The following is a 27,203-nucleotide window of genomic DNA, read 5'->3' as shown; positions in this document are numbered from 1 at the left end:
TATTACAGAAATGAAGTTACTTTATTTTAGATGTATGCTAACATGACATGTTTTTGGAGATATGAAAGTTGGAAAATAAATAAAAGGAATGCGTCGAAACGTTTAATACGGAACTGCGCAAAACAAGTTATTGTTGGCATACGAGATATCTGCGAAACATACTTTATTTTACGCGCAGTGCGTGTCCTCTATCGCGTCTCTATTTGCAACATTTTGCACCGTGTATACAACAGAACTCGTGATTGGAAGTCGAGTGGACATCACAGTGGACAAACAAAATCTCATTACGAAGGACTTCGCTGCTAATCCCAATCACAGACCCGAGGTCTGGCAAACGTGCCGCTGGCTGTATTAGAAGCGCTTTCAGCTCGAATTCACAGAAAGCACGCTCTACGCTTTTCACAGCGGACGGACCTTTGTAATGTGGCGATTTATTGCGGATTAAAACTTTATAGTTCGCTAAGCGCAGAGCACGTACACAAGAGGCCAGAAACAGATAGCTTAATCTATTGTCGCTAAAGTCGTGTTACATACAGGAAGTGCAATGAATATGTATGTAGCTTTGCAAGCACGCTGCGTAATGGAGCTGGTGCCAAATCTAATTGCTCGATATGCTAGAAAGCTGGATGCAACTATTTTAGAAAGCATTTCAGAATTCACACCATTCAGATTTCAGCATTGACATCATTTACATGTTATCTGAGGGCGTCTGTTTTAGACTGTTCATAAGTGCCCCTAAATTGATTAATAACATAACACCCATCTGGCATTCAGAGAATGTTTACAGTGAGAGTGATGATTAAGTTCAAGTGCAAATAACTGCATGTTGAGGCATTTGCAGCTGTCTTGATCAAAAAGATGAAGCGAATGATATACAGAGTAGGAAACACCGGCTGCAACCAGAACAGTGTTTTCTCATAGAGAAACGCGAAAAACACTTATAAAAATGTCAATCTTTGCTTTACTTATAGGTAAACAATCACAACAATTCGAAATGCAACAGTAAATACCAGCGGGATGGTGCGATAGACGGTTATACTGCGTAATAATGACTTACTACTATCTGCGAAATATGAGATGTATATCAGAAAAGTAATCGAAAGATTTTCAGTCTTCTATCTTTTAAGAAAAAACATTTTTCTTATTCTTCAGAGTAAACTTCTATGCAACGTTTTGTGTAGTTTTCAGAAGAGCAAAGTTATCATATGCGTATGCATGGTTCAGAAAGGAAAAAATACAACTTTCACTAATGACCGTTATTTTCTTCTACACTAATGGCCATTAAAATTGCTACACCAAGAATAAATGCAGATGATAAACGGGTATTCACTGGACAAATATATTATATTAGAACTGACATGTGATTACATTTTCACGCAATTTGGGTGCAAAGATCCTGAGAAATCAGTACCCAGAACAACCACCTCTGGCCGTAATAACGGCCTTGATACGCCTGGGCATTGAGTGAAACAGAGCTTGGATGGCGTGTACAGTTACAGCTGCCCATGCAGCCTCAACACGATACCACAGTTCATCAAGAGTAGTGACTGGCGTATTGTAACGAGCCAGTTGCTCGGCCACCATTGACCAGACGTTTCCAGTTGGTGAGAGATCTGGAGAATGTGCTGGCCAGGGCAACAGTCGAACATTTTCTGTATCCAGAAAGGCCCGTACAGGACCTGCAACATGCGGTCGTGCATTATCCTGTTGAAATGTAGGGTTTCGCAGGGATCGAATGAAGGGTAGAGCCACGGGTCGTAACACATCTGAAATGTAACGTCCACTGTTCAAAGTGCCGTCAATGTGAGGTGCCCAAGACATGTAACCAATGGCACCCCATACTATCACGCCGGGTGATACGCCAGTATGGCGATGACGAATACACGCTTCCAATGTGCGTTCATCGCGATGCCGCCAAACACGGATGGGACCATCATGATGCTGTAAACAGAACCTGGATTCATCCGAAGCAATGACGTATTGCCATTCGTGCACCCAGGTTCGTCGTTGAGTACACCATCGCAGGCGCTCCTGTCTGTGATCCAGCGTCAAGTGTAGCCGCAGCCATGGTCTGATAGTCCATTGCTGCTGCAAACGTCGTCGAACTGTTCGTGCAAATGGTTGTTGTCTTGCAAACGTCCCCATCTGTTGACTCAGGGATCGAGACGTGGCTGCAGGATCCGTTACAGCCATGCGGGTAAGATGACTGTCATCTCGACTGCTAGTCATACGAGGCCGTTGGGATCCAGCACGGCGTTCCGTATTACCCTCCTGAACCCACCGATTCCATATTCTGCTAACAGTAATTGGATCTCGACCAACGCGAACAGAAATGTCGCGATACGATAAACCGCAATCGCGATAGGCTACAATCCGACGTTTATCAAAGTCGGAAACGTGATGGTACGCATTGCTCCTCCTTACATGAGGAACCGCAACAACGTTTCACCAGGCAACGCCGGTCAACTGCTATTTGTGTATGAGAAATCGGTTGGAAACTTTTGCCCCGTCAGCACGTTGTAGGTGTAGCCACCGGCGCCAACCTTGTGTGAATGCTCTGAACAGTTAATCATTTGCCTATCACAGCATCTTCTTCGTGTCGGCTAAATTTCGCGTCTGTAGCACGTCATCTTCGTGGTGTAGCAATTTTAATGGCCAATAGTGTAGTATTATTAGATTACAAGCGTCTCCGTTTTGCAACTTCTTCAAAAAATAAAAATGAAAACGAATTCAGTTGACGACAAGGCGCGTTCATTTCTTAATCAATGAGCACCTTTAAGGTATGACACAGTACTGTACTGAAGGAAAGAAGGGTAATACTGAAATGCACATTCCTTTTTTTCGTTCGAAGAGCGTTACAGCTTGAGTAATTGTAGGGACAGAATGCTCACTGAAAGCCACTTAGGAAGGATTAGCGGTGCACGTAACACTGTAGAATGTCAGCGTGTGGTACACTGATTTCTTATTTATATAGCAATGCATTTAGTAGCTGAAGAGAATCCAGCAGGTGCTCACTACAGTTTCCGTATTCGGAACAGCAGGGAAAAGAGCAGATAATTATGTGTATTGCGATAGAGTCTTCAGTAAAGCCTCCGCATTTTTATGAGAACATTCTTACAGCTATTTAAATAAAATAAATGTTCTTCACATTCTTCGTCTTTAATCTTCATGTCTACATATTTGCAGCCCTCTGCCACTAGACGGCTCCGATTTATAGTGTGTATCATGGCGGTGTGTAACGTCACTATGTCGGTACGTGAGAAACAATGTGCTGTCATTGAGTTTCTAATTCGAGATCGATTCTCATCGACCATTCTTCATACAGTATCGACTTGGCCCCATCCGATTTTCATCTGTTTCCAAAAGTCAAAGAACATCTTGGACGGCTTCATTTTGATAGTGATGAGGCTGTGCAAGCAGAGGTGAGGTTGTAGCTCCGTCAACAAAGACAAACATTCTACAATAACGGTATCAGCAAACTGGTCTCTCGCTGGGAGAAATCTGTTCGTCACCACGGTGACTATGTTGAGAAATAGACACGAAGAATAAAAGTGTAGAACGTTAATAACGATTGTTTATTTAAAAAAAGTTTTAATAGTTTTCACATAAAAAAATCGGAGGCATTACTTTTCAGCACGCCCTAGTATAATGGAAGTTCGAATTTTAAATTCTCTTTGTAGCCGATGCGATGCCACCATGTTTTGAGGACATCACAGCCACGATTATCGTTACTACCCACAGTGTGTCGTAAGAAGAAATGCACAAGAATAGATTGACGTTCTTGGTGCGGGAGAAATAAGGAAAGTCTGTTACAAGATATAGTCATGGGTTATGAAGAGAGCGAATTACGTATATGAACTACCACAGAATTTAAAATGATGAATCTCTGTAGAGCTGTCTAAATTGTCACAGAAAGAGTAGGAAAATGGTAGTGTGACAGTTATGGAAAGACGCGTTGGCATAACTGTTTAGAAAATACTATGTATCTACCAGCCAGTTAGCGCTGTTGCTGTGTCTATAAAAGAATGTTCTGTCTTGTGGGACTTGCGGAGAAAATGCTATGCAGCACGTGATGAATTCGGCTTCTGTCATGGAAACTTTATTAGAGTCAAAATTATTTTATTGTATTTTTCAGCCTCTGTTCGCACAATGGTGTCATAGCCAGATTCGACTACTCAGAGAGCCAGCATTAGATGATACTAATATCGCCTAAATAAAGAGTGTCCAGCGGAGGAGACACTGAGGCACAGGTATCAGGCCAAGCCGTCTCTTCAGATGAGTCTCGGTTATGTATACAGGGAGGTGATACAAGACATCGGATTGCGATGTGCATATATACAGATGACGGTAGTATCGCGTATCAGGATTAAAAGAGCAGTGCATTGACGAAACTTTCATTTGTAGTGAGGTGATTCATGTGAAAAGGTTTCCGAAGTCATTACGACCTCACGACAGAAATTAACAGATTTTTAACGCGGAATGTAGTTGGAGCTAGACGCATAGATCATTCCATTTCGGAAATCGTTATGGAATTCAATGTTCCAAGATCCACAGTGTCAACTGTGTGTCACGAATACCCAATTCCAGGCACTACCTCTCTCACCACGGACAAGGCAGTGGCCTACGGCCTTCACTTAACCACCAATAGAAACGGCGTTTGCGTAGCGGTGTCAATGCTAACAGACAAGCAACTCTGCGTAAATAATCGCAGACATCATTGTGGGACGTGCGGCGAACGTATCTGTTAGGATAATGTGTCGAATTTTGGCGTTAATGGGCTATGGCAACAGACGGCCGACGCAAGTGCCTTTCCTAACAGTATATCGCCTGCAGCGCCTCTTCTGTGCGCGTGACTATATATTTTCCTAGACGACTGGAAAACTGTGGCCTGATCATATGAGTTCCGATTTCAGTTGTAAGAACTAATGGTAGTGTTTGAGTGTGGTGCAAAACCCACGAAGCCATACATCCAATTTGTCGACAAGACGCCGAGCTGGCTGGTGGTGGCTCCATAATGGCGCGGATGGTGTGGACTGTGTTTACATTGAAGGAACTGGGTCTTCTGGTACTAGCCTGGACATGGCAACCATTTTGGGGACCATTTTGAGCCATTCATGGTCTTCATATTCCCAAACAGCGATGGAATTTTATGGATGACAATGCATCATGTCACCGGACCACAGCTGTTCGCGATTGGTTCGAAGAACATTCTGGACAGTTTGAGAGAATTACTTGGCCACCCAGACCGATTGACATGAGTACCATCGAAAATTTATGGGACGTAATCGAGAGGTCGATTCGTGCACAAAATCCTGCACCGGCAGCCCTTTGTAGACGGCTATAGAGGCAGCATGGCTGAGTATTTCGGCAGGAGACTTCCAACGACTTACTGAGTCATGCCACACAGAGTTGCTGCACTACACCGGGAAAAAGAAGGTACGATACGATATTTTGAGGTATCTGATATTTGTCAATTCAGTGTAAAGTGTTTCAATGAATGTATCCGTTTGTGGAGGCTCCGAGGAGAACTAGCATTATCAGCTTTCATTCGTCATCGTTACACTAGCGCAGCACCCGTGGTGATGGTACTTGCTGCCACTCGATACTCAAAACATCACTTCTTCTCTTAGCCGGTTGTTTGGACATACTTAGGCCGGTGACTGTGCCCCTTTGATGTCTGCGTGGCGTTGTTTTTCAGCAAGAAAACGCAAGACCGCAAGTGTCCCGTGTTGTCCTGAACTATTCCTATACGGAGTCCTGACCACGATGTTCTCTGAAATCTCACCCACTGACAACATCAGGTCATGAGTTGAGGATGAACTGACACACCGACATTCGTGAGCAACGACGATTATTGAACTCTGGGGTTTTGATGAAGCAGCATGAAATGACGGAGCCGTAACTGTCACCAAGGCCAATTTGAAGGGATGCTAATCCGTGTTACAGCCACTGTGATTGCCGTAAGTGACAGCGATGTATGCTAAATTTTGCACCCTTTACCGTACAGTATATCCAAAATAAATATTCCAGTTTCAAAACGCTGTAAAAGGAGGCCGCTGCTCAGGATTACGGCAGACTTGAACAGCATATTAGTGACGCAAGGGAAACATCATGTAACCAAAAAAATCGAAAATCTGGCCAATAGATGGCGCTGTAAGCGTCGGAATATGTACGCCAGCAGACTTGCGGCACCGACTGTTCATCAGTTTACGTCCGAGACGCCGAACATGACTGTCTTAATGAAAGATAGCGTTTTACTAATAAAACTCTTTTACAAGAACGGTGACTCTGCGCCAGTAGCCTATGGTATGAAAAAAGACGTTCGTCTGATGTCTGCTAAGTGTATGGAGAATATGATTACGAAATTCGAAAAGACAGCGTCTTCTGAATTGCAGTGTGTCAGAGGGAGGAAAGTAGCGCGACGTCTGTCGAACATGTGGCCACAGCACTGCAGAAGGAGTCGAGCGGTGGTGCGCAAACATGCAGTGCACGAGGCACTACCCGAACGTTTCAAATGCTTGTGAGGACGGTGCGTCAAATCTTATGAAACATCCTGTATTACTATCCACACCCATGTTCAGAGTAGCTTCCTGCTGACCTGCCAGTAAGACAAACGCTCGCTCTGTAATTTCTTGCTCGCAAGAAAGTGGACAATGAATGACCACGAAATATTCTGTGGACAGACGAAGCCCATTTTCATCTCAAGACACATGCCAATATGTGGAATTGCAGAATATGGGCAGTATATCGTAGGGACGTATTTTTCGAGGAAATGAGTCCTGTCGGTCACAGGTAAACGCTGTGAGAGATTTTTGCGCACCAGCGTCATTCCAGGCCGTCAAAAGCGTGGACGTGTGGGCATAATGTTTTTCGAATAAGATGGCGCTCCTTCGCACATTGCACAGCCAGTGAAGCGGCTGCTGCAGAGGCATGTCGGAAATGCTGGAATTATCAGCCGTCATCTCCCTACACCCTGGCCGTCCAGATCATTTGATCTTGATCCACGTGACTTCTGGCTGTCGGGTTATCTGAAAGATTTTGTGTTAGGTGCTCCAATTAGCTGAACTGAAAGCAAACATTGCGAGACCCATTCTGAACGTGATCCCGTCAGACACTCCGATCTACTACGGAACATGCCGTTTCTTGATTCCGACTTATGGCAGAAAACGCTTGACAGCTTATTGAACATGTTTTACGCCAGTCTCACGATAGTTAGAAACCGATGTCATTTTGCTTTTTATGATATATCAAAAACCATTATTTTCCATCCAATGTGGTACTATCGAGCTATGATGGATGGGCTTACTTAACAGGGTCACATCTGTTGACTGCCGAGCTTGTGCAGTCATGCACATTGAACAGCGCGGATGAAGTAATGTGCAACTAAAAACCATAGCCATCATATTACGATTCATCTGTCATTTGTATCCGGCACCATTTACGTTAAAACTCCAACAGCGCCAACTACCGGCAATTTTCTTTAAATTTTAATTCCTATGCTCCAGGACGTTTCCTCGCTGCATCAATAATATGTTGTTCAAATTTGACGTCATTTTGAGCAGTGGTTCTCTTTCTACAGCCTTATGAAACTGGAAATTCGCTTATTGACACCCTGCATTAGTCAACGCCTATTTTACACATACAGTAAGTACCATTTCGTTGCTTGCCATCCCTTATGCAACACTAATTTTGATACCCGGCAGTTTAGTTAGGAAACGCTAACGGTGCTTCATTTGTAATGAAACTGTACGCGAGAAGGTGAATCGGCTTGTAACCAACTTAACGTAATGGCGTTTTAGGCACCTTCTAAAGCGGTGTAGAATGGAACGAAATGCCACCACTGAAGATCATTTCCTAGTTCTGTGTTACTCTAGTAAGGTGGTTGTTAGTAGGCATGGTCAAGAGTATGGTTAAGAAACGCTTTGTCTCCTGGCGTTTCGTTCCAAACAGCGGACAACAATGAATGAGGCCTTTTGAATGCGAGAAGTAAATCTGTGAAATAGTGAAATAAGGAGACTGGAATGAAAACTCAAAAGGAAAATTTTTCCGTGGTAACGAGTCGAAAATTTTTCGTAACCAACTTAAAGTACTTTAGAGACGAAGTCAAGACGTATGTGTAATAATGTTCTTCCGCAATCTGTCTTCAAGTTGCAGTGTTAAATATAGCGCCGGTAACACTTAAAATATTCAGATGTGTGTGAATTCCTAAGGGACCAAACTGCTGAGGTTATCGGTCCCTGGTCTTACACGCTACTTAAACTAACTTATGCTAAGAACATCACATACACCCATGCCCTAGGGAAAACACGAATCTCCGGCGGGAGGTGTCGCTCAAACCAATACATGGCGCCTCAAACCGCGCGGCCACTCCGCGCAGGGGTAACACTTCTGTATATTCCGCCTGAGGGACGACAGGCAAGCAATCGTAGTTTAATGTTTCCATGTAACATTCATATTTCATCTAACTGAGCACCTGGCGTTACCCCAGGTATGTATTTATTCCAATTATCTTAGTCCATTTCCTCATTCCTCCTCTCCCTGTCCGTCTCCTTCGGTCCCCTCTCTGTCCACCACCTTCCCCTCCCCCCCGTCTCTCATTGTCCACCTCGACCCCATCCCACCCCACTCTCTGTCCATCTCCTCCTGCCTCTTTCTCTGCCCATATTTTACTCCACCCTTCTTTCTCTGTCAATCTGCTCCTCCCCACTCTCTCTGTCCATTTGCTCCTGCCCCCTCTGTCCGTCTCCTCTCACTCCCTTTACCTCCTCATCATCTCCTCTATCTTTTCATCACCCTATCTCTGTCCGTCTCCTCTTCCCTCTTTTCTGTCCATCTCCTCTTCCTCCATATGTATCTCCTCCTTCGAGAGTTCCGGAACTTGTACAGAAAAATGGAACAGAGGTCAACATAAACATCATTTCTGCCCTTTTTATTGCTCATGAAAACTACACATTGCATCTTGTACTACAATAAAGCGAGACCTCCAGAGGTGGTGGTCCAGGTTGCTGTACACACCAGTACCTCTAATACTCAATAGCACGTCCTCTTGCACTGATACATGAATGTATTCTTTGTGGATACTATCCACTAGTTCATCAAGGCACTGTTGGTCCAGACTGTCCCACTCCTCAACGGTGATTCGGTCTTTCGAGTGGCCGTTCATAAACATCCCTTTTCAATCTATCCCAGGCTTGTTCGATAGGGTTCATGTCTGGAGAACATGGTGGCCACTCTAGTCGATCGATGTCGTTGTACTGAAGGAAGTCATTCACAAGATGTGCACGATGGAGTCGCGAATTGTCGTCCATGAAGACGAATGCCTCGCCAATATCCTGCCGATATGGTTGCACTATCGGTCGGAGGATGGCATTTACGTTTCGTACAGCCGTTACGGTGCATTCTATGACCGCCAGCGGCGTACATCGGTCCCACATAATGCCACACCAAAACAGCAGGGAACCTCCACCTTGGTGCATTCGCTAGACAGTGTGTCTAAGGCGTTCGGTCTGACCGGGTTGCCTCCAAACACGCCTCTGGCGATTGTCTGGTTGAAGGCATATGCGACACTTCATCGGTGAAGAGAACGTAATGCCAATCCTGAGCGGCACATTCGACGTGTTGTTGGGCCTATCTGTACCGCGCTGCATGGTGTGGTTGCAAAGATGGACCTCGCCTAGGACGTCAGGAGTGAAGTTGCGCATCATGCAGCCTACTGCGCACAGTTTGAGTCGTAACACGACGTCCTATGGCTGAACGAAAAACATTATTCAACATGGTGGCGTTGCTTTCAGGGTTCCTCCGAGCCATAATCCGTAAATAGCGGTCATCCACTGCAGTAGTAGCCCTTGGGCGCGGCCTGAGCGAGGCATGTCATCGACATTTCCTGTCTCGCTGTATCTCCTCCATGTCCGAACAACATCGCTTTGGTTCACTCCGAGACGCCTGGACACTTCCGTAGTTGAGAGCCCTTCCTGGCACAAAGTAACAATGTGTACTCTATCGAAACGCGATATTGACCGTCTAGGCATGGTTGAACTACAGACAACACGAACCGTGTACCTCCTTCCTGGTGGAATGACTGGAACTGATCTGCTGTCGAACCCCCTCCGTCTAATAGGCCCTGCTCATGCATAGTTGTTTACATCTTCGGGCGGGTTTAGTGACTTCTCTGAACGGTCAAAGGGACTGTTTCTGTGATACAATATCCACAGTTAACGTCTATGTTCAGGAGTTCTGGAAATCGGGGTGATGCAAAATGTTTTTTGATGTGTGTAGTATGTGTACCAAGTTCGACAGCAGTCGACCCAGCGCCTTACGAGGAGCTATTATCTGTGGCTTTGCCATCATATGCACATGACACATACTTTTTGCATGTACTTAACACAAATTCCACCTGTGTATCTAACGAATTACCGCTTGTGGTTTCTTTTTCATGCGGCACAAAATTTATGAAGTAATATCTCCTGAATTATGTTTCGTACAGTGCTATCATTTTTAGATACATACAGCGACACATGTGGTCACTGTCTGTTAAACGTTTTGCGATTATAGTAGCGAAGAAGTGCTAAATTTAAATGTCATTCGAGATGCGACAGTTTTTCTCACATCTCGTTGTTTATGACGACGGATCTCCTATACTGTGTGTAATACATTGACATAATTTTGCAGATAAATTCAGAGCTATGTGTGAATACTTACTGGAAAGTGTATCGCGAATGCAGTTAGAAATAAAGAAGTAATAAATTAAAGCGTCATGACTGATGCGGCAGTTTTTCTGCATGAACAGCGAAAATATAATAAGCGGTAAACCTTTTTCTGTCAGAATGAAATTTTCACTCTGCAGTGGAGTGTGTGCGGATACGAAACTTCCTGGACGATTAAAACTGTGTGCCGGACCGAGACTCGAAGTCGGTCCGGCACACAGTTTTATCTGCCGGGAAGTTTCTTTTCTTTCATACTTGTGTGGGAGTTGTCACCGAGAAAAGCTTTAGTACAGGTTAGAAATTACGTGTAAAGGTTGTTGCAAGTCACTACCTGCTCTCAGTCACAGAGAATGGATGAATATAGTCATGGTATTCGAGCGTTATGGGCTACACTTCTTTTTCACCCCCAATCCATTCCTTTGAAATGTTGATGGTTATTACTCCCATAGCCATTTTTTGCGGACAATAACTGATATGAGTACTAAGTTTGGTTGAAATCGGTTCAGTGGTTTAGGAGGAGATGTGAAACAAACATACAAATATACATACATGCACACACACGCATTCGGTGCTCCCCCATGCTGCCACGCTGCTATGGTTGCCATGGTGGATGTCCATGTTTTTCCAGAGTTGATTCTTGTTTTGCTGCAAACTAGCTCATTTACTAGCTCAAAACGCCTCACATGTGTCACATGGCTGTAGGATCCCCCACAGAAAAGCGGACATGTCGGACCTCGCAGGTGTCAGCCGCGTGGGACCGATGGTTGTCTGCTATACGCTGAGTGTGGCTCTCCTGAAGCCATCGATTCCTTATTCGCATAACAGTCGTGGGATCACATCCAACGTGAGCAACGATATCGCTGCTGTCTAAATAGACCACGATCTTGCCGCTATCAAATTTCGAAACGCGCTGATAGACTTTCCCACTTCTCAGGCGAGGCCTAACATGATGTTCTTACAAACAAGCAACGTTAAATGCGATTTATGGATGAGAAATAAGCTGATGAATGTTTCCTCGTATATAGATTGTAAACGGTGTTACTCACATTAACTTGGTAAGACTGCTCAGGAACTCTGATCATTTGCGTATCCAAGCGAGTAGTACACATTATGCCATTTTGAAGTTTTCTGCATGCCGCCGTCATCGTATTGCTATTTTAATGAGCAACAGTGTATTGTAAGATGGCCAGCGACCCTGAGAAGATGGTGTGGGCACGTTGCTCTTTTTGGTCAATAATAAAGACAAATTTTTAATGTTAATCTATGTAATAAATTTACGCAATCCATCGAAAGAAAATATTGATTACTGACTGATTGTCGAAGGGACTGTTTGTATAATGCCATAGCTTATAGATCATGTTACTATTCCGCAAATGCTAACAAATGAAGAATAGTCATTATCTGTAATCAGACTTCAATAGACTATCATTCTTGAAGTAAATGGTTGTAGCTCCGTCATCAGATGTTACTTATGACGGAGCTACGACCATTTCTTTGAATTATGAAACAAGTTGAGAACCTATTCTTCACCTGTAGCATGCTGCAAGTTCGTATACTATTATACTATTAAAAGTCATTGAAAAGAAATATTATGAAATTAACTGTCTTATTTAACGTGAACCTACCCACAGTTGTAACTACTTAAGAGTGTAGGGGAAGCAAACGTAAACCTCAGCAACCAGAGAGTACCATTTGAGTTGTTGTTGGTGTGAGCAGCTATTCTTTGCCTGCTGAATTGCAGAAGAGTCCAATAAAAATATTAGTCTCTCTGTAAAGTGTCCTACTTTCTGTATTGCTTTGTAAGAAAAAAGATTTTAATCTTATTTTATTTATGCTCTGTCTTGGTGCTCTCCGTGGGTGTTATTCAATCAAGAATTTATTCATGAAGAGGACAGTCAATCACAAATACTTTTAAGAAGCCTTACTGCAACAACCGATTTCGGGACATGATACCCATCTTTATATGGCTGCACTAGTAGCGTATCGAAATCGACTACTGTGTATCGTCTGTTCTGGAACTGCAGATGAATAATTTAGCAGTTACCGTCGCTTTATTTGCTGTGTGCATGACTTGTATAATATAGAGAAATATGTTTTCAACTTTTACACATTATCTTATTTTTCTGTATTATACAATCAGCCACACAGCGTATAAAGAGGAGTTAACTACTCAATCATTCTTGGGAAGTATCAGAGCAGACGACATGCTTTTGACAATTATTATAATGTAATAAAGCAAGGGTTGCCATCTGAATATGCACATAGTGGACCGAAATAGTACGTAGCTACTTTTTTAAACAAAGCTGAGTTCTCCGTCAAAAAGCTTTGAAAGAATTTTATTTTTAGGAAACGTTTTTAAAGAATTTACTACAAAAGAAATATTGTGTTGTAAGGTAACACTTTTTCGCGTAGGCTTTGTTGTGGTGAGGATTAGCGAGTTTCTGTTGTTATCTGCGTGTATGTTTCCGTAACATAGACATATCTTCTCAGCACAGAGAAGATTTTGAAATATCAGTTTATGTTTTATTTTATAAGCAATTAAAATATGAATTAAGGCCGTGGAAGTTAATTTTTGTTTTCAACGACGCTAAATAATTCCTGATGTTTGCTATTGAGAAAATTATCTGACAAAAGGACGGGAATGCCAACTCGCCGTCACCGATGAAAACTTGAAAGAGAGAGAAGAGAATTGGTGACAGTTTAATTAAACGGCATCCGTGATATTATAAAAATGTATAACGGTCTTTGATTTAGAGGTATAACAACGAATAGGACTTCTGTGATTGCAAAAAAGAGAGAGGTACATTAAAAATTGTTCGAGACGAGAGAGAGAGAGAGACAGAGACAGAGAGAGAGAGAGAGAGAGAGAGAGAGAGAAGCTGTTATTTTGTGAGAGACTATCATATACTCCTTTTCAGATAGGAGCGTAGCGACTGCTTTTTTAAGTAATGAAAAAGCCACCTTAATAAGATTTCAGATTTGACTGGATATCTAGCCAATTTTTTTGGCGATGGTGGTACAATGTACGTATGCAGTTATAGTAAAGAGAGTACTAGTTTGGTGCTTTCTGTTAAAACAGACATCCGAAAGCTTTTCGGCTTTTTTGCAGAAGTGGTTGCCGGTCTGTGTGTGACGATGGGGGAGCAATCAGTTTCAGACTTGAATTAACGTTGTTTTTGTTTACTACTTCTAGAGAACACATAATTTTTCTTTTCAGTGGTCCCATAGATACAACAAGAGAGAGAGAGAGAGAAAAATGTCTCCTGACAAGGTTTCATGGTCAGTAATCATTTCAAGATGAAACACTAGGTACTATAAAACTCGCTATGTTTACGATAGAGGATTATTGTCCATTGATATCCCGGCGACCGAGTTTCAATGTAGTTAATTTAAAACAGTTTATCGCTGTTCACTTTCGAAGCCCGACTGGTGCGGTTGCTAGTGTGCAGTTTCTACGTTTCAGTGTTTCGTTTGCTCCATACCTACGAAGTCCGATGTTGTCACGATAATCAAACCTTCGGATACCAGCAAACGAAAATTCAGATAAATGAGAAATTATAAACCGAACACGAGGGAACACGCTAGTGTGAACGTGATAGGGCACTGACAGCAGACGCCTTCAGATAAGCGGCAGCGAGCACTGGCTACGGCAGAGGTGGGGTCGGTCTTACTTGAGAGGCACGGCTGGTGTAGTGTTGGAGGCGGCAGCGGCTGCGACGCACGTGAGCGGCGGTTGCGGGTCTGCTTCCGCCCCTGGGGGCGGCGGCCGCCCCACGGACGCTGGCGGGGGCGACGCCATCTCCACCGACGGCCTCCACGCGTCGTTTTCTTTGGCGATTCCTGGCACTGCTGGGACGGGCAGCTGGTCGTCGTCTACGTCCTGCGGGAACAGCGCGGCCACACTACGTTTCAGTACAAACAAGTAAAATAGTACAAGGTGTTCGCAGTTCTCCGGAAAATAGGTGCAAGCTATAGGAAAAAGACTACAAGAGGGAAAATACAGGGTGGGCTCAAAATATACGGTGAATGAATTTTTTTAGCTGCAACTACAGAAGGTACAGTCATTTGAAGTAATCTGTCCGATAGCTCGATCCGTTGAGACATGCAGCGTTAAGTCAGCTTCCAGGAATGCTATAGTAAGACCGTGTCTATCGCACATCATGGGTTTCGAACAACACGTGAAAATTCCTCTTCAAGTTGGGAAAAGTGTTTAAAAAATCTCACGAAATGTTGAGATTGGTGTATGGAGATAAGGCTGTAACTCAGAAAGCTTTTTAAAAGTGACATGAGCGATTTAATAGCGGAAATGAATCGGGACGTACATTAACTTGAAAAATGTGCAAAAGTGACAAAAATTGTTCGATCAAAGACACAAATAACTACTCGACAGCTTACCGAAGAACTTAGCATCTCCTACGGGTCTGTGCAAAGCACTTTGACCGATAATTTGCAAATGAGACAAGAGTGTACGAAAATTGTTCCCATGAGCAGAAGGAAAATCGTCTGTTAGTTTGCACGGAGTTGAAGGATCGTCTTCGTTCGTATCTAAAATTGTAACTGCGGTGAAACTTGGGTCAGCGGGTATGACTCTGAGACGAAAATTCAGAGTTCTCATTGGAAAATCACTGAATCTCTTCACCCTAAAATGGCACGTTATTTAAACTCGAATATCACAGTCACGCTCATTGGTTTTTTACAATGTTGAGTGCGTAGTGCCATCAGAGTTAGTTCCAAGGGGAACAACTGAAATCGCCTAATCTTACGCGGTTGTACTGCAATATTTGCGAAAAGATTAAGAAGAAAGCGAACAGAAAAATGGTCCAATGGCTTCCTTCTTCATCAAGGCAATGCACCCATCCACATCTCTTTTGATTCGTGATTTTTTGCCTGGAAAAAGTGTTCCTGTCAACATCCTCCTTACCAGATTTAGCACCATGCGACTTGTGGCTCTTCCCAACATTTAAAACCGTGCTTAAAGGAAAACGTTTTGATAATATTCCTGATATTGAGAGGCTCACCACAGAACAGCTGAACACCCTGAAACGTCCCCTTAGAAAAATTATACATGACTGTGTTTAAACTGACACACAATATTTTTAGCGCAACGGAATCTGACTTTCAATAATCCCTACAAAAGAATGGCCCTGACTAACATTAACCTATACCTTTCACAAATCACTTACCTCGCAAAAATCTTCGTTACTCGAACTACTGCAATACAGCGAGCACCCCTACTGCCAGCTAAATAAAAGATTCAAACTACTGAAGGCACTAACTACTGATAGGGATAGTTGGCAAATGAAAGATTTTGATAGAGAACAAACAATGTATTTACCTTACTAGTGTTCAAAAGTCATAATATATATAGCAGTTCATGACATCCATTCTTACGAATGTACTGTTTCAGATGGACACACGTCCATATCATCCGCTCTCAAAAATCCACCATCTCACTTCCCCACATCCACCACTGCTGGCGGCTCACCTCCAACTGCGCAACGCTACGCGCTGTTAACATCCAGCTGCCCAACACTACAATGGCAGACAACAATGCAAACTAGCCACAGACTGCACACAGCACAGCCAGTGATTTTCATACAGAGCGCTACGTGGCGTTACCAATAAGAAAACCTAAACAGCCTACTTACAACCCTTCCAAAACAAGCTTTCCAGAAATGGTTGCAGTCATATATTCAACGTTGGGGTAGGGGCACTGGTAGCCAAGGACAGTAGTTCGAAAAAGATTAAATCTAATTCCATGTAAGCTTATAACTTTGTTTCTAATAAAACTATTCGCCGTTTTTTATCACACCTCGTAAGAATAGAATTTTGGAAATTTGTGGTGAGGTCTTAAGGGACCAAACTGCTGAGGTCATCAGTCCCTAAGCGTACTCACTACTTAATCTAACTTACACTAACTTATGCTAAGGACAACACACACACACCCATGCCCGAGTGAGGACTCGAACCTTCGACGGGGGGAGCCGCACGGACCGTGACAAGACGCCCTAAACCACGCGGCGTAAGAATAGAAGACCAAAGAGCAAGTAAGGGGGAATAAGACAAGGGAGCAGCCTTTCGCCCCTTTTCTTCAATCTGTACATCGAAGAATACTGAAATAAAAGACAGGTTTAGTAGTAGAATTCATGGCAAAAAATTATCAATAATAAGATTAATTGATAACATCGGTATACTCAGTATAAGTGAGCTTTTGAATGGGATGAACGGTCCCTTGAGGACACACTTTTGACTAAGAGCAAACCATAAGACGACGAAGGTAAGGAGAAATAGCAGAAACGAGGTTCGTGATAAATATAACGTCAGAACTGTGGACCAAGAAGTGGACGAAGTAAAGGAATTCTGCTACCTCGGAAGCACAATTACGCGTGAAGGATGAAACAAGGAGGACATAGCAAATAAACTAGAACAGGGAAAAAGGATATTTCTGGCCCAAAAAGTCTGCTGTTGTCAATAAACGACCTTAATTTGAGTAAGAAATTTATGGGATTGTATGTATGAGATACAGCATTGTATGGAACTGATTCATGGACTGTGTGAAAACTGGAAAAAGGAGTCGAAGCATTTGAGATGTTATGCTTTGGAAGGATTTTTAAAATTAGGTGGCCTGATAAGAAATAAGGGGTTCTCCTCAGAACTGTCGAGGAGAGGAACATGTGTGAAACATTGGCTACAAAAAGGCACAGGATGATAGCACACGTGTTAAGAAATGAGAGAATAACTTCCAACGATAAACGAGGACGTTCGTTGTTGGTGCTATTTGAGATGAAGAGGTTGGTATAGGAGAGGATTGCGCTGTGGGCCACATGAAGCTAGTCAGAAGACTGACGAAATGGAAAAAAAATGCAAGTGTAACACAACAATTAAACACACAAACTAAAACCTTTTTCTTGTCAGTCGTCAGTGTTCAAAGTTTCTCATCTTGACTTCATATAATAGTTCTCGTAATTTCCTGTTTTCCTTCAGGGACAAGTCTTTGATTAAATATTAATTAACTGCGGAATACACATGATAAGCCAAAACATTAAGACCACTGCTCACCGCGACGTTGGGTGACGCCTGACGGCATTGCGGGCACGTGACGCGGTAACAAAAGTTTGTAAGCGGAGCAGACATGTACAGGGGATCACCCTAGTGAAGATATGGGATGTAGAAGGCGAAATACATTGGGATAAGCGACTTTGAAATGGGCAGATTATTATTACCCAGAGCTTGTGAACGACTATCTCGAAAACGACTAAGCTGGTCGAATGTTAATGTGGTAGTGTCGTGAGAATCTACGGAAAGAGATAGCAGGACTGTGAACCTACCACTACGCGCTAAATGGTAGGACATCCACAACTCTTGACAGAACGTGGGGTACGGAGGCTTCCCTACTCGGTAAAGTAGAATACGTGGTGATTTTTGCCATCTCTGCCGAAAGAGCACAAAGCTGGTGGACGAACAAATGTTTCGTAGCACGCCCTTCACTGTACATTGTTGAATTCATCGTACATTGTTGAACATGGAGCTCCGCAACAAGCCACCCAACATGTTGACTAAACGACATCGTCAATTATGATTGCAGTGGACACGTGACCATCGGAATTCAACCATCGATGAATGGACACGTGTCGGCTCTTCGCGTAAATCACATTTTTGCTACACTAGGGCGATTGTCGCCCCCACAAACGCCGTCATCGAGGTGATCGGCGGCAGGAAACGTGGAGCGCGGCACGAACTCACGCTGGTGGAAGCAGTATTATGCTACGGGAGACATTCTTCTGCGCTTACGTGGGACCTGTGGTAGTAATTGAGCACACGGTGACAGCTGCGAACCATCTACATCCCTTCATGCTTGATGTCATCTTTCAGCCGTGTAACTGTTCGTGACTCGGAGACAGAGCCATCCATGCACGCAGAATTAGTGATGTATTTCGTTCCAAAGACGGACAAACAAGCTATTAAGAAGATGCTCATAATGTTTTGGTTCATTAGTGTAAATGTTAATAATCTGATTTTTAATGAGAGAACAGTATACACAGGTCAGTCATAAAATAATTCCTCCTGATTTAACCCGAACTTTAATAGGATAAAGAGAACATTATACACACTTCAGTCAAAAAGTAATGCCTCCTAATTTTTTTTTAATTTTTGTCAATAAGTTGAAGTACAAGTATATTGGTCGAAAAACACGAGATTGACGATTAATTTGTGACTTTTCAGTATAATCTCTACCCATTTCCACAAGTTTGGTCCATCTTTTAACAAGGACATGTAATCCAGCGTGGTATAACTAAGTTACACAAGCTTTTGAGTATCCCAGCTGAATGATCGTCATCACATCACCTTTTCCGATGGCGGTACTGTGACACATATAATTTGCAGTCGCTCGGCTGTCACCAAGAACGATGTCGTCCACTCTCTGAATGTTGTGTGGAGACACTGCACTGCCGCGCGGAGTGGCCACGCGGTTTGAGGTGTCACGTCACGGACTGCGCGGCCCCTCCCGCCGGAGGTTCGAGTCCTCCCTCGGGCACAGGTGTGTGTGTTGTTCTTGGCATAAGTTAGTTTAAGTAGTGTGTCAGTCTAGGGACCGATGACTTAAGCAGTTTGGCCCCTTAGCAATTCACACACATTTAAACATTTTTAAGGCTCTGCGGTCACCCCTTTTCGTCAGCCAAATGTGTTTATCATTCAGCTTGATTACAGCGACGAATCTACCGTCTAACAGTGCTGATATCCACTTTTGCATCGACGTAGATGTTCTTCACTCTCTCCTGAATGCAGATGGGCGTTTCACCTTCTGTATTCAAGAATTCTATCACGGAACGCTGCCTAATACGAATATAGATGCCGTGCATTTTGCAGTTGACTGCAGCACTGGAATTTATTGACACAGAAACTTACTACTGCGATGGATTGTAGAAGAAGCTTTGCGGATAGCGCCAAATCCTAATTTTTCACTAACAAACTTTATTTATGTTAAAAAAATATAGAATAGATAACTTTTTTACTGACTCTGTACAAGGCAATTCAAAACGGATATCACGATTACAAACGGCTGTAACTGTATCACGTACGGTGCTACATCGATAAGAATTACAATGAATTTAAAAGAAAGTTCACATTACTTATTCAAGGTCAATTTGTACTTAAGTGTTCTCCGTGACTCCCTTTGGGCACGCGGACAGTATTTAAGTGATAACCAGTTTCAGAAATGATACTTGGGTGGAGCGAGGACATTAGAAATGCACATTTTAAGTCCTGGAATTGTTTTCAGCAAAGAAGGCTCGTGTAATGGCATATGAAGTAAAAAAAAAGTGGTTCAAATGGCTCTGAGCACTATGGGACTTAACATCTGAGGTCATCAGTCCCCTAGAATTTAGAGCTACTTAAACCTAACTAACCTAAGGACATCACACACATCCATGCCCGAGGCAGGATTCGAACCTGCGACCGCAGCGGTCGCGCGGTTCCAGACTGTAGTGCCTAGAACCGCCCGGCCACTCCGGCCAGCCATATGAAGTAAGCCACCAGTTTTAGGCCCGGAGATATAGTAGAACAAGAGTACCCAGCGTCGTCATGTTCAATGCGTGCGATGCAACGGTTTGTAAGATGGTGGTTTAGAACATGCGAACATACCACACATCCCCGCGTAAGTGGTGCATCATATCTGTGGAGTCTGCATCAAGGTGTTGCATCAGCCACTGTCCAAACATGTCCATGTGAATGTCTGTTGATGCCGGCAGCTTAACGAAAGAAACTAGGCGGTGTAATTTTTGCTGTGATATAGTACAGAATACATTAACCTTCGGTAAGTCGCGCCTATGTTCAGTTAGCCACACACGAAGGCTTTTCTGTACCCCATATCTGCATATTCGATTGTTATGCAGCTTAACCTTGCCACTTATGTGGAAGGTTGCCTCATTTCTAACAATGAGACGTGCAACAAATGAATCTTCCTCCATGGCTTTCAGCACTTGCGTAGCATGTTTCTTATATCTGACATAGTCCTCATCTTTCAATTGCTGTAAAACTGGAATTACGTGCCGTTTCATCTTCAATTTAGTTTTGATACCACGTCAAACCGTCGTTATGACATTTGTGGCTGCGCTACTGCCTTCGTACGTCGATTGTCGTGGGCTGTGTTCAGACGAAAGGAGAATTCTTTCAACGTTATGTGGTTACTCGTGATCGGACAGTACTTTTTCCTTTACTCCAGCATGTCGTTTTCTTAAACTGCCGATGCCACATGCGAGTGTTGTTGGTAATAAGAAATGGGTTACTGCGTAGCTGAGGGCCTCTTCGCTGCATTGTGGTGACACTTTTTAAATTCTCGCATGGCAGAGTGCTTCGTTACGGCACCTTCCATGTTCACATTTGACAAGAAACTTTTAACTTATGTATCACCGCAAACGTGTCGGCTTCTGATTTACTGTGCCTGTGCAACAATCGGAATGAAGAACTTTCTTGCCGGCCGGAGTGGCCGAGCGGTTAAAGGCGCTACAGTCTGGAACCGCACGACCGCTACGGTCGCAGGTTCGAATCCTGCCTCGGGCATGGATATGTGTGATGTCCTTAGGTTAGTTAGGTTTAAGTCGTTCTAAGTTCTAGGGGACTTACGACCACAGCAGTTGAGTCCCATAGTGCTCAGAGCCATTTGAACCATTTTTGAAGAACTTTCTTTTACATTCCCTTCGCTGTGAATTGATTAGTCATAGTCTTTTGTAATCACTTTATTCGTTACGAACTGCTACGTTTAATATCTGTAATATTGGTCAAGTACTGTGCGCAAGACGAAGAGTCTGACGTGAGACATTGAACTCTGCTATTATGTACATCATGAAAGAGGAGTTGCGGTTGCTCTCGCCATTAGCCGTCCAGTAACTTGGGGTGCACAGAAGCTACGATGAATGCATTAAACGGCTCGTTGACCAGAGGACGGGGTCCACCCATATGCAGATGGTGACACGAGTGGGCGGTCACAGTTGTGCGCATACTGAAACTTCATCACTACAACGTTACCGGTAATGCACTATATTCGTAGTGTTTCGTCGTTCTCGACAGTCCTGATCGTACACAGCGAGGCAAAGGGAGGGGGAAGTTGACGAGATGTGGGGAGACGGGGGGATGCCACTGCCGCCACCACCACAAGAAGGGAAAAGGAAAGCTCCAATCGTTTTCCCACACACGACGAGAACGACGTATCATTTCAGAATCACTTTGCAGAAAGGGGGAACATATCATGGCTACTGACCACTAGTCCGTGTACCCACAACAGTTTGTCGTCGAATCTCAGAACATTTCGCATTTCACCGCGCAACTAGTATGTGCTACCTCTGCTCATGTACCTCAGATCCTAAGTGTGCTCTCTAGGAAAGTCATTAGGTTTTGACTGTAAACTTGGCCAAATAATATGTATGGTGTCAGGTACAATATTACACAGTCACTACTAACCATTATTATTGAAGTGGCTGTATTAAAACTGCTACAGTTTCTGGTTGCCAGATGTGCATGATTACGGATGACGAGTTACGACGCTGACGCGAGTGAGTGAGTGGTTGAGTCTTATTTTATCATCGTTATAAATTATATTTCTTAAAACAGGTGTTCAAATGGAAGTGATTTCGATAACGTCAGTCGGATAAAAGGCGCTGTTACCAGCGTTAACATTTACATATGTACATCCTTTAATTGTGCTATCCCCTATGTTCTGGTATTATTTTTGTGGCGACGCTAAACTTAGATGTCTGTTGATTTCGTTACGGAACATTGAATGTAACTAAGAGTGGAAATTCCGGTAGCTCAATTATTAAAAAAGGTAGGTTTTTTGAGTGGTAGGGTTGCGTTGAAGTGAATCACGGCTCTGCAGAAATAAATTATCTTAAAACACAAGTTGCAAAGGCGCCTGCTGGTAGGCCTGTTCTAGTACCATTTCGCGTTATGACTCTGACAGTTTATATTTTCTGTCACGTGCACAATGCGTATTTCATAGTCGGCAAGCAACTTCTAGTACCGCGAAGTCAGTTATATACATTCCAAAAAAAAAAAAACCATACGATTTGTAGTGTTTACGATGAATCGTGGCAAACACTGTCAGGTTCCACTGAGCGACACCAGGCAGTAAGAAATATGTGTTATAATTTGGTATTATAGATTTTGTACAGATGTTTCATCTTAAGATCTTACCCAGTTTCATTTATAATTGTATTACATTAAAAAAAACAGACTTTACCTGAAATCGTAGCCACTTAACATCTTTGATGGTAAAGACGCCAGTTGTATGCGCAGAGCCATGGAGAAAAATATTAAATACAACCAGGAAGACAATCGGTGGAAAATTATATGTTGAACTTTTGGAGCCATTGCACAAACATATAGGAATCATAGAATGAAACGGAAATCACTCTATAAGTAGTGGTTATTACTAGACCGTGAAACTACCCTTGCTAATTGTCTGATAATAATTTTGAAAGATTTGACTTAACTTACTAATGTCGGAAATCATTTCATTTAGCAAATAAAGCGTGCCTTCGATAAATAAGAATGTAAAAATATTGTAAATAGTATTCAAGCTGCCACGTGAGAAAACTTACTAAGATGGGAAATGTGATTCCTTGTTTCTTAAAATCATTGTATAATTCCTCTCCCTGATTTCTTAACTTTTTGCATATCGGAAGAATTTGGCTTGGATCGGTTATTTAAGAAGCCTATACAAGGAAATTAAGAATGTTTTTAACCTTTAGTCAACGGAATTAGGTCTGATAATAGGCTAACTATTCTTACAATGGACGCAGTATGGTGCTTGTAGCGATTCGACTCCCGTGGAATCGTAGGTCGTAGTTCAGTATAAATATCTTTCTTTGGCTATCTCGTAGCACGACTGTTTTCCTTGAACACGTTTATTAATCAAGAGAACGAAATCTAAATAAGGGAGAAAAACACCTCCAAAAATTACTGCATTACCGTAGCATTCGCGATAATCTGAATGAATAGAAACGCGAACAGCCAGCACGGAGATACGTAGACAGTTGTAAACAAAGCCATGCCAACATTTGTTGCAGTCCTGTATAAAGAAAGTCAGCTTCAATCGTTTAGAAGATCAAATCATTAATTTAATGGGACTCCCCATTTCTGTGACTATACTGTGAAGTGCACGGCAGAAGGTACTTGCCATAGTGCAAGCTATTAGGGATTCTTTCCGTTCCATCTGTGTATGGAGTACGGGAAGAATGACTGCTTAAAAGTCTCTGGGTGCGCTATAATTAGTCAGATCTTGTCTTCACGGTCTCTGTGGTTGCGACAGGTAGGATATTGTAGAACATTGCCGGCCGGTGTGGCCGAGCGGTTATAGGCGCTTCAGTCTGGAACCGCGCGACCGCTACGGTCGCAGGTTCGAATCCTGCCTCGGGCATGGATGTGTATGATGTCCTTAGGTTAGTTAGGTTTAAGTAGTTCTAAGTTCTAGGGGACTAATGACCTCAGATGTTGGGTCCCATAGTGCTCAGAGCCATTTGAACCATTTTTGTAGAACATTCCTAGATTCCTCAGTTAATGCTGGTTCTTTGAACTTTCACGGGCTAGTCCGTATTTATCTTCTAGCGTCTGCCAGTTCAAGTTATTCAGCATCTCCGTGAAGTTCTTCCACACAAACCTATGTTCATCCATTTTATATGTCCATTACACCCAGTTATCATGTTTTGGTGTAGATCCAACAAACTTAAACAGTATTCTGGGATGGGTCGCACGTGTGTTTTGTAAACAATCTTCTTTGTAGAAAGCCAGAATGAGATTTTCACTCTGCAGCGGAGTGTGCGCTGATATGAAACTTCCTGGCAGATTAAAACTGTGTGCCAGACCGAGACTCGAACTCGGGACCTTTGCCTTTCGCGGGCAAGTGCTCTACCAACTGAGCTACCCAAGCTGTGAGGATGGGGCGTGAGTCGTGCTCGGGTAGCTCAGTTGGTAGAGCACTTGCCCGCGAAACGCAAAGTTCCCGAGTTCGAGTCTCGGTCCGGCACACAGTTTTAATATGCCAGGAAGTTTCAATCTTCTTTGTAAATTGATATCATTTTCCCAGTAACTTACCAATGAACTAAAGTCTCCTTGCCCTGCGATAGTTCTGTAGTATAGCGTATCGGTACCACCTCACGAGCATTGCGAAGTTGGCAATGGAATAGCAAGTTTCCATGCGATACCATTAGTGGTAGCACGCGATCTGGTGGACCCAATGGTGCGCGCCTGCTGAGCCATGCCTCCAGCGCTCTGAACTACAAGTGCCAAGACGTATGACGGCCGGCGGCAGCCACATCCCACCTGCACTTGGAGCCTCATCATAATGACACCATCGTTCATGATTAGTACAGCGAGGCCCATCCCAGTAGCTATTGTAAGAGCTGGACTCTAACTCTCGCTGCATTATTTGTAATGACTCTTCGTTTGCTTGGAGAAAAACAAGTTAAGTAAATCTTATATTTGTTGTGCTAACTTGTTCGCAAATTATTTCTTCTCATGTCCAGTTTTCTTATGACGTCAGTTATCGCACCACTCTGTAGCCCACCTCTCCTTAGCATTGTGTATGAAGCCGTATACAACACGTCCCATTTCATATTCCTACAAATTGTATACCAGTGTATTTGTACGAGTTGCCTGACTATAGTTGTGACTCGTTGGTATTGTAGTCACAGGACACATATTTTTGTCGTTTTGTGAAGTGCAGAATTCGACATTCCCGAACAGTTAAAGCAAGTCGCAAATCTTTGCACCAGTTTGAATTATTATGAAGATGTGTTCACCTTTTTCAGGAAGTACTTTATTACAGACAACTGTACCTTATGCAAAAAGTTAATCTTTCCAGAATGAAATTTTCACTCTGCCGGGGTATACTTGCTGATATGAAACTTTCTGGTACCTTCCGTACCGAGACTCGAAGTAGAGAGCTTTGCCTTTCGCGGGAAAGTGCTTTAATGACTGAGCTACCCAAGCACTACGCAGCATCCATAATCACAGCTTTATTCCCCCAGTACCTCGTCTCCTACCTTCTTCAAACTTCACAGAAGTTTGGAAGGTAAGAGACGAGGTATTGGCAGATCTAAAGCTGTGAGGACAGATCGTGAGCCGTGCTTGGTTAGCTGAGTTGGTAGAGCATTTGCCAGCGAATGCCAAAAGTTCCGAATTCGAGTCTCGTTACGGCACACAGTTTTAATCTGCGAGGAAGTTTCAAAGCTAATGTTGTTTGTGATGTCATTAATATACAACATGATGAACTACGGCCCAGTACAGTTTCTTGGGGCAGGCCTGAAGTTACTCCTACGTCTGTAGATAATTACCCCATTTTTCCGTTCTTTATTAGTGTGTATATGTTGATGGTCAGTAAACACTGAAGTGATTAGATACGTCCAGCTGGATATAAGGCAAATGGCAAAAGAAAATGCTCTTTACTACCCATGCGGAAGAAAAGACGTCGAACTTGTTTAAGAGATTTAGTGGACTACATAAAGCTGTGCTTCGCGTTACATTGTTATACAAATAAATAACGTCATTCATATAGTGTTGAAATCACGGAGTATTGACAACCTGCTGACGAGAGGATTGTCTCTCTGAACGCGTAGTTGGATTAAGTTAGTTTAAAGTGGCCGTTTGCTACAAAATATTACTGACAAAATGGAATAAACGCTACACTACGTCCGAAAAATGAGTAATTACTAAACGAGAAGACACATACGTCATTCTAACTATTACGGCTGTCTCTTTCTCCTTGATGTTACTGTACAAGTTAATTAATGTCCGTTACGGCGAGGCGTAACAGTCAGACGCACGGTACTGCTTAGTCGCACATGATAAACGAAATGAGACACTTCAGTTACTACAAAGAATAAACGAGAAAAAAAAATTACAGTGCAGTACATTATATTCAGTACTGCATGTCTTCCACAAATGACTGAAGTAATTAATGGACAACATCCACCTCTATCATGGAGTGCTCCGCACACAAATACGAAAAATAAAAGTCGAAGAGACACAACTGAGAACGACAAATTCTGAGTTCCAAATCTGTTGCCAAATTTGTCGTCTCTGTCAGGAAATGTAACTGATCTAGATTCCGTTATGCCTAACATGCAATTACATGAAGAAAGAAACTTGTATTTGGAACGCTGAGTCTGGTGCTCTACACTGTACCTCTTTTTCTTTTTTTTCGCCTTCGGTGTTCTAGAGCGTGACGAGCAAAAATGTTCTGAAAATGAAGCGCAAGTGAGCGTTTATCGCACAAAAAATTTGTTTGCACGTTATAGAACAAATTACGTTTGTATTAGTTAGCATTCTAATTTCCATCAGCTTGCAACTATAGTTTATGATTTAAATAATAAGACGCTGCACAAGCTCCGTTTCTACATGCATAGAACGACTCCTTTCTCATTATGAAGTAAAAATATTTACATTGGTGTTTATGTAATATTTGTGTGTGCGTGTGTGTGTTGCTTTGTCTATCTTGCCTTGCAG

General features: G+C 42.9%; 1 protein-coding gene across 1 annotated transcript in view; it reads right to left on the bottom strand.

Moving 5' to 3' along the window:
- Positions 1-27,203, bottom strand: part of LOC126101300 (nascent polypeptide-associated complex subunit alpha, muscle-specific form-like) — a 131,011-nt gene that overhangs the window by 7,740 nt on the left and 96,068 nt on the right. The window contains exon 7 of the mRNA XM_049911979.1: positions 14,375-14,583. Coding sequence (XP_049767936.1) covers positions 14,375-14,583 — 209 coding nt within the window. The remainder of the gene's footprint in view (positions 1-14,374; positions 14,584-27,203) is intronic.

The sequence above is a fragment of the Schistocerca cancellata genome, chromosome 9 (genome assembly GCF_023864275.1).
Source record: "Schistocerca cancellata isolate TAMUIC-IGC-003103 chromosome 9, iqSchCanc2.1, whole genome shotgun sequence".
Lineage (NCBI taxonomy): Eukaryota > Metazoa > Arthropoda > Insecta > Orthoptera > Acrididae > Schistocerca > Schistocerca cancellata.
The sequence above is the reverse complement of the archived record's forward strand: the minus strand, read 5'-3'. Positions and strand labels throughout refer to the sequence as shown.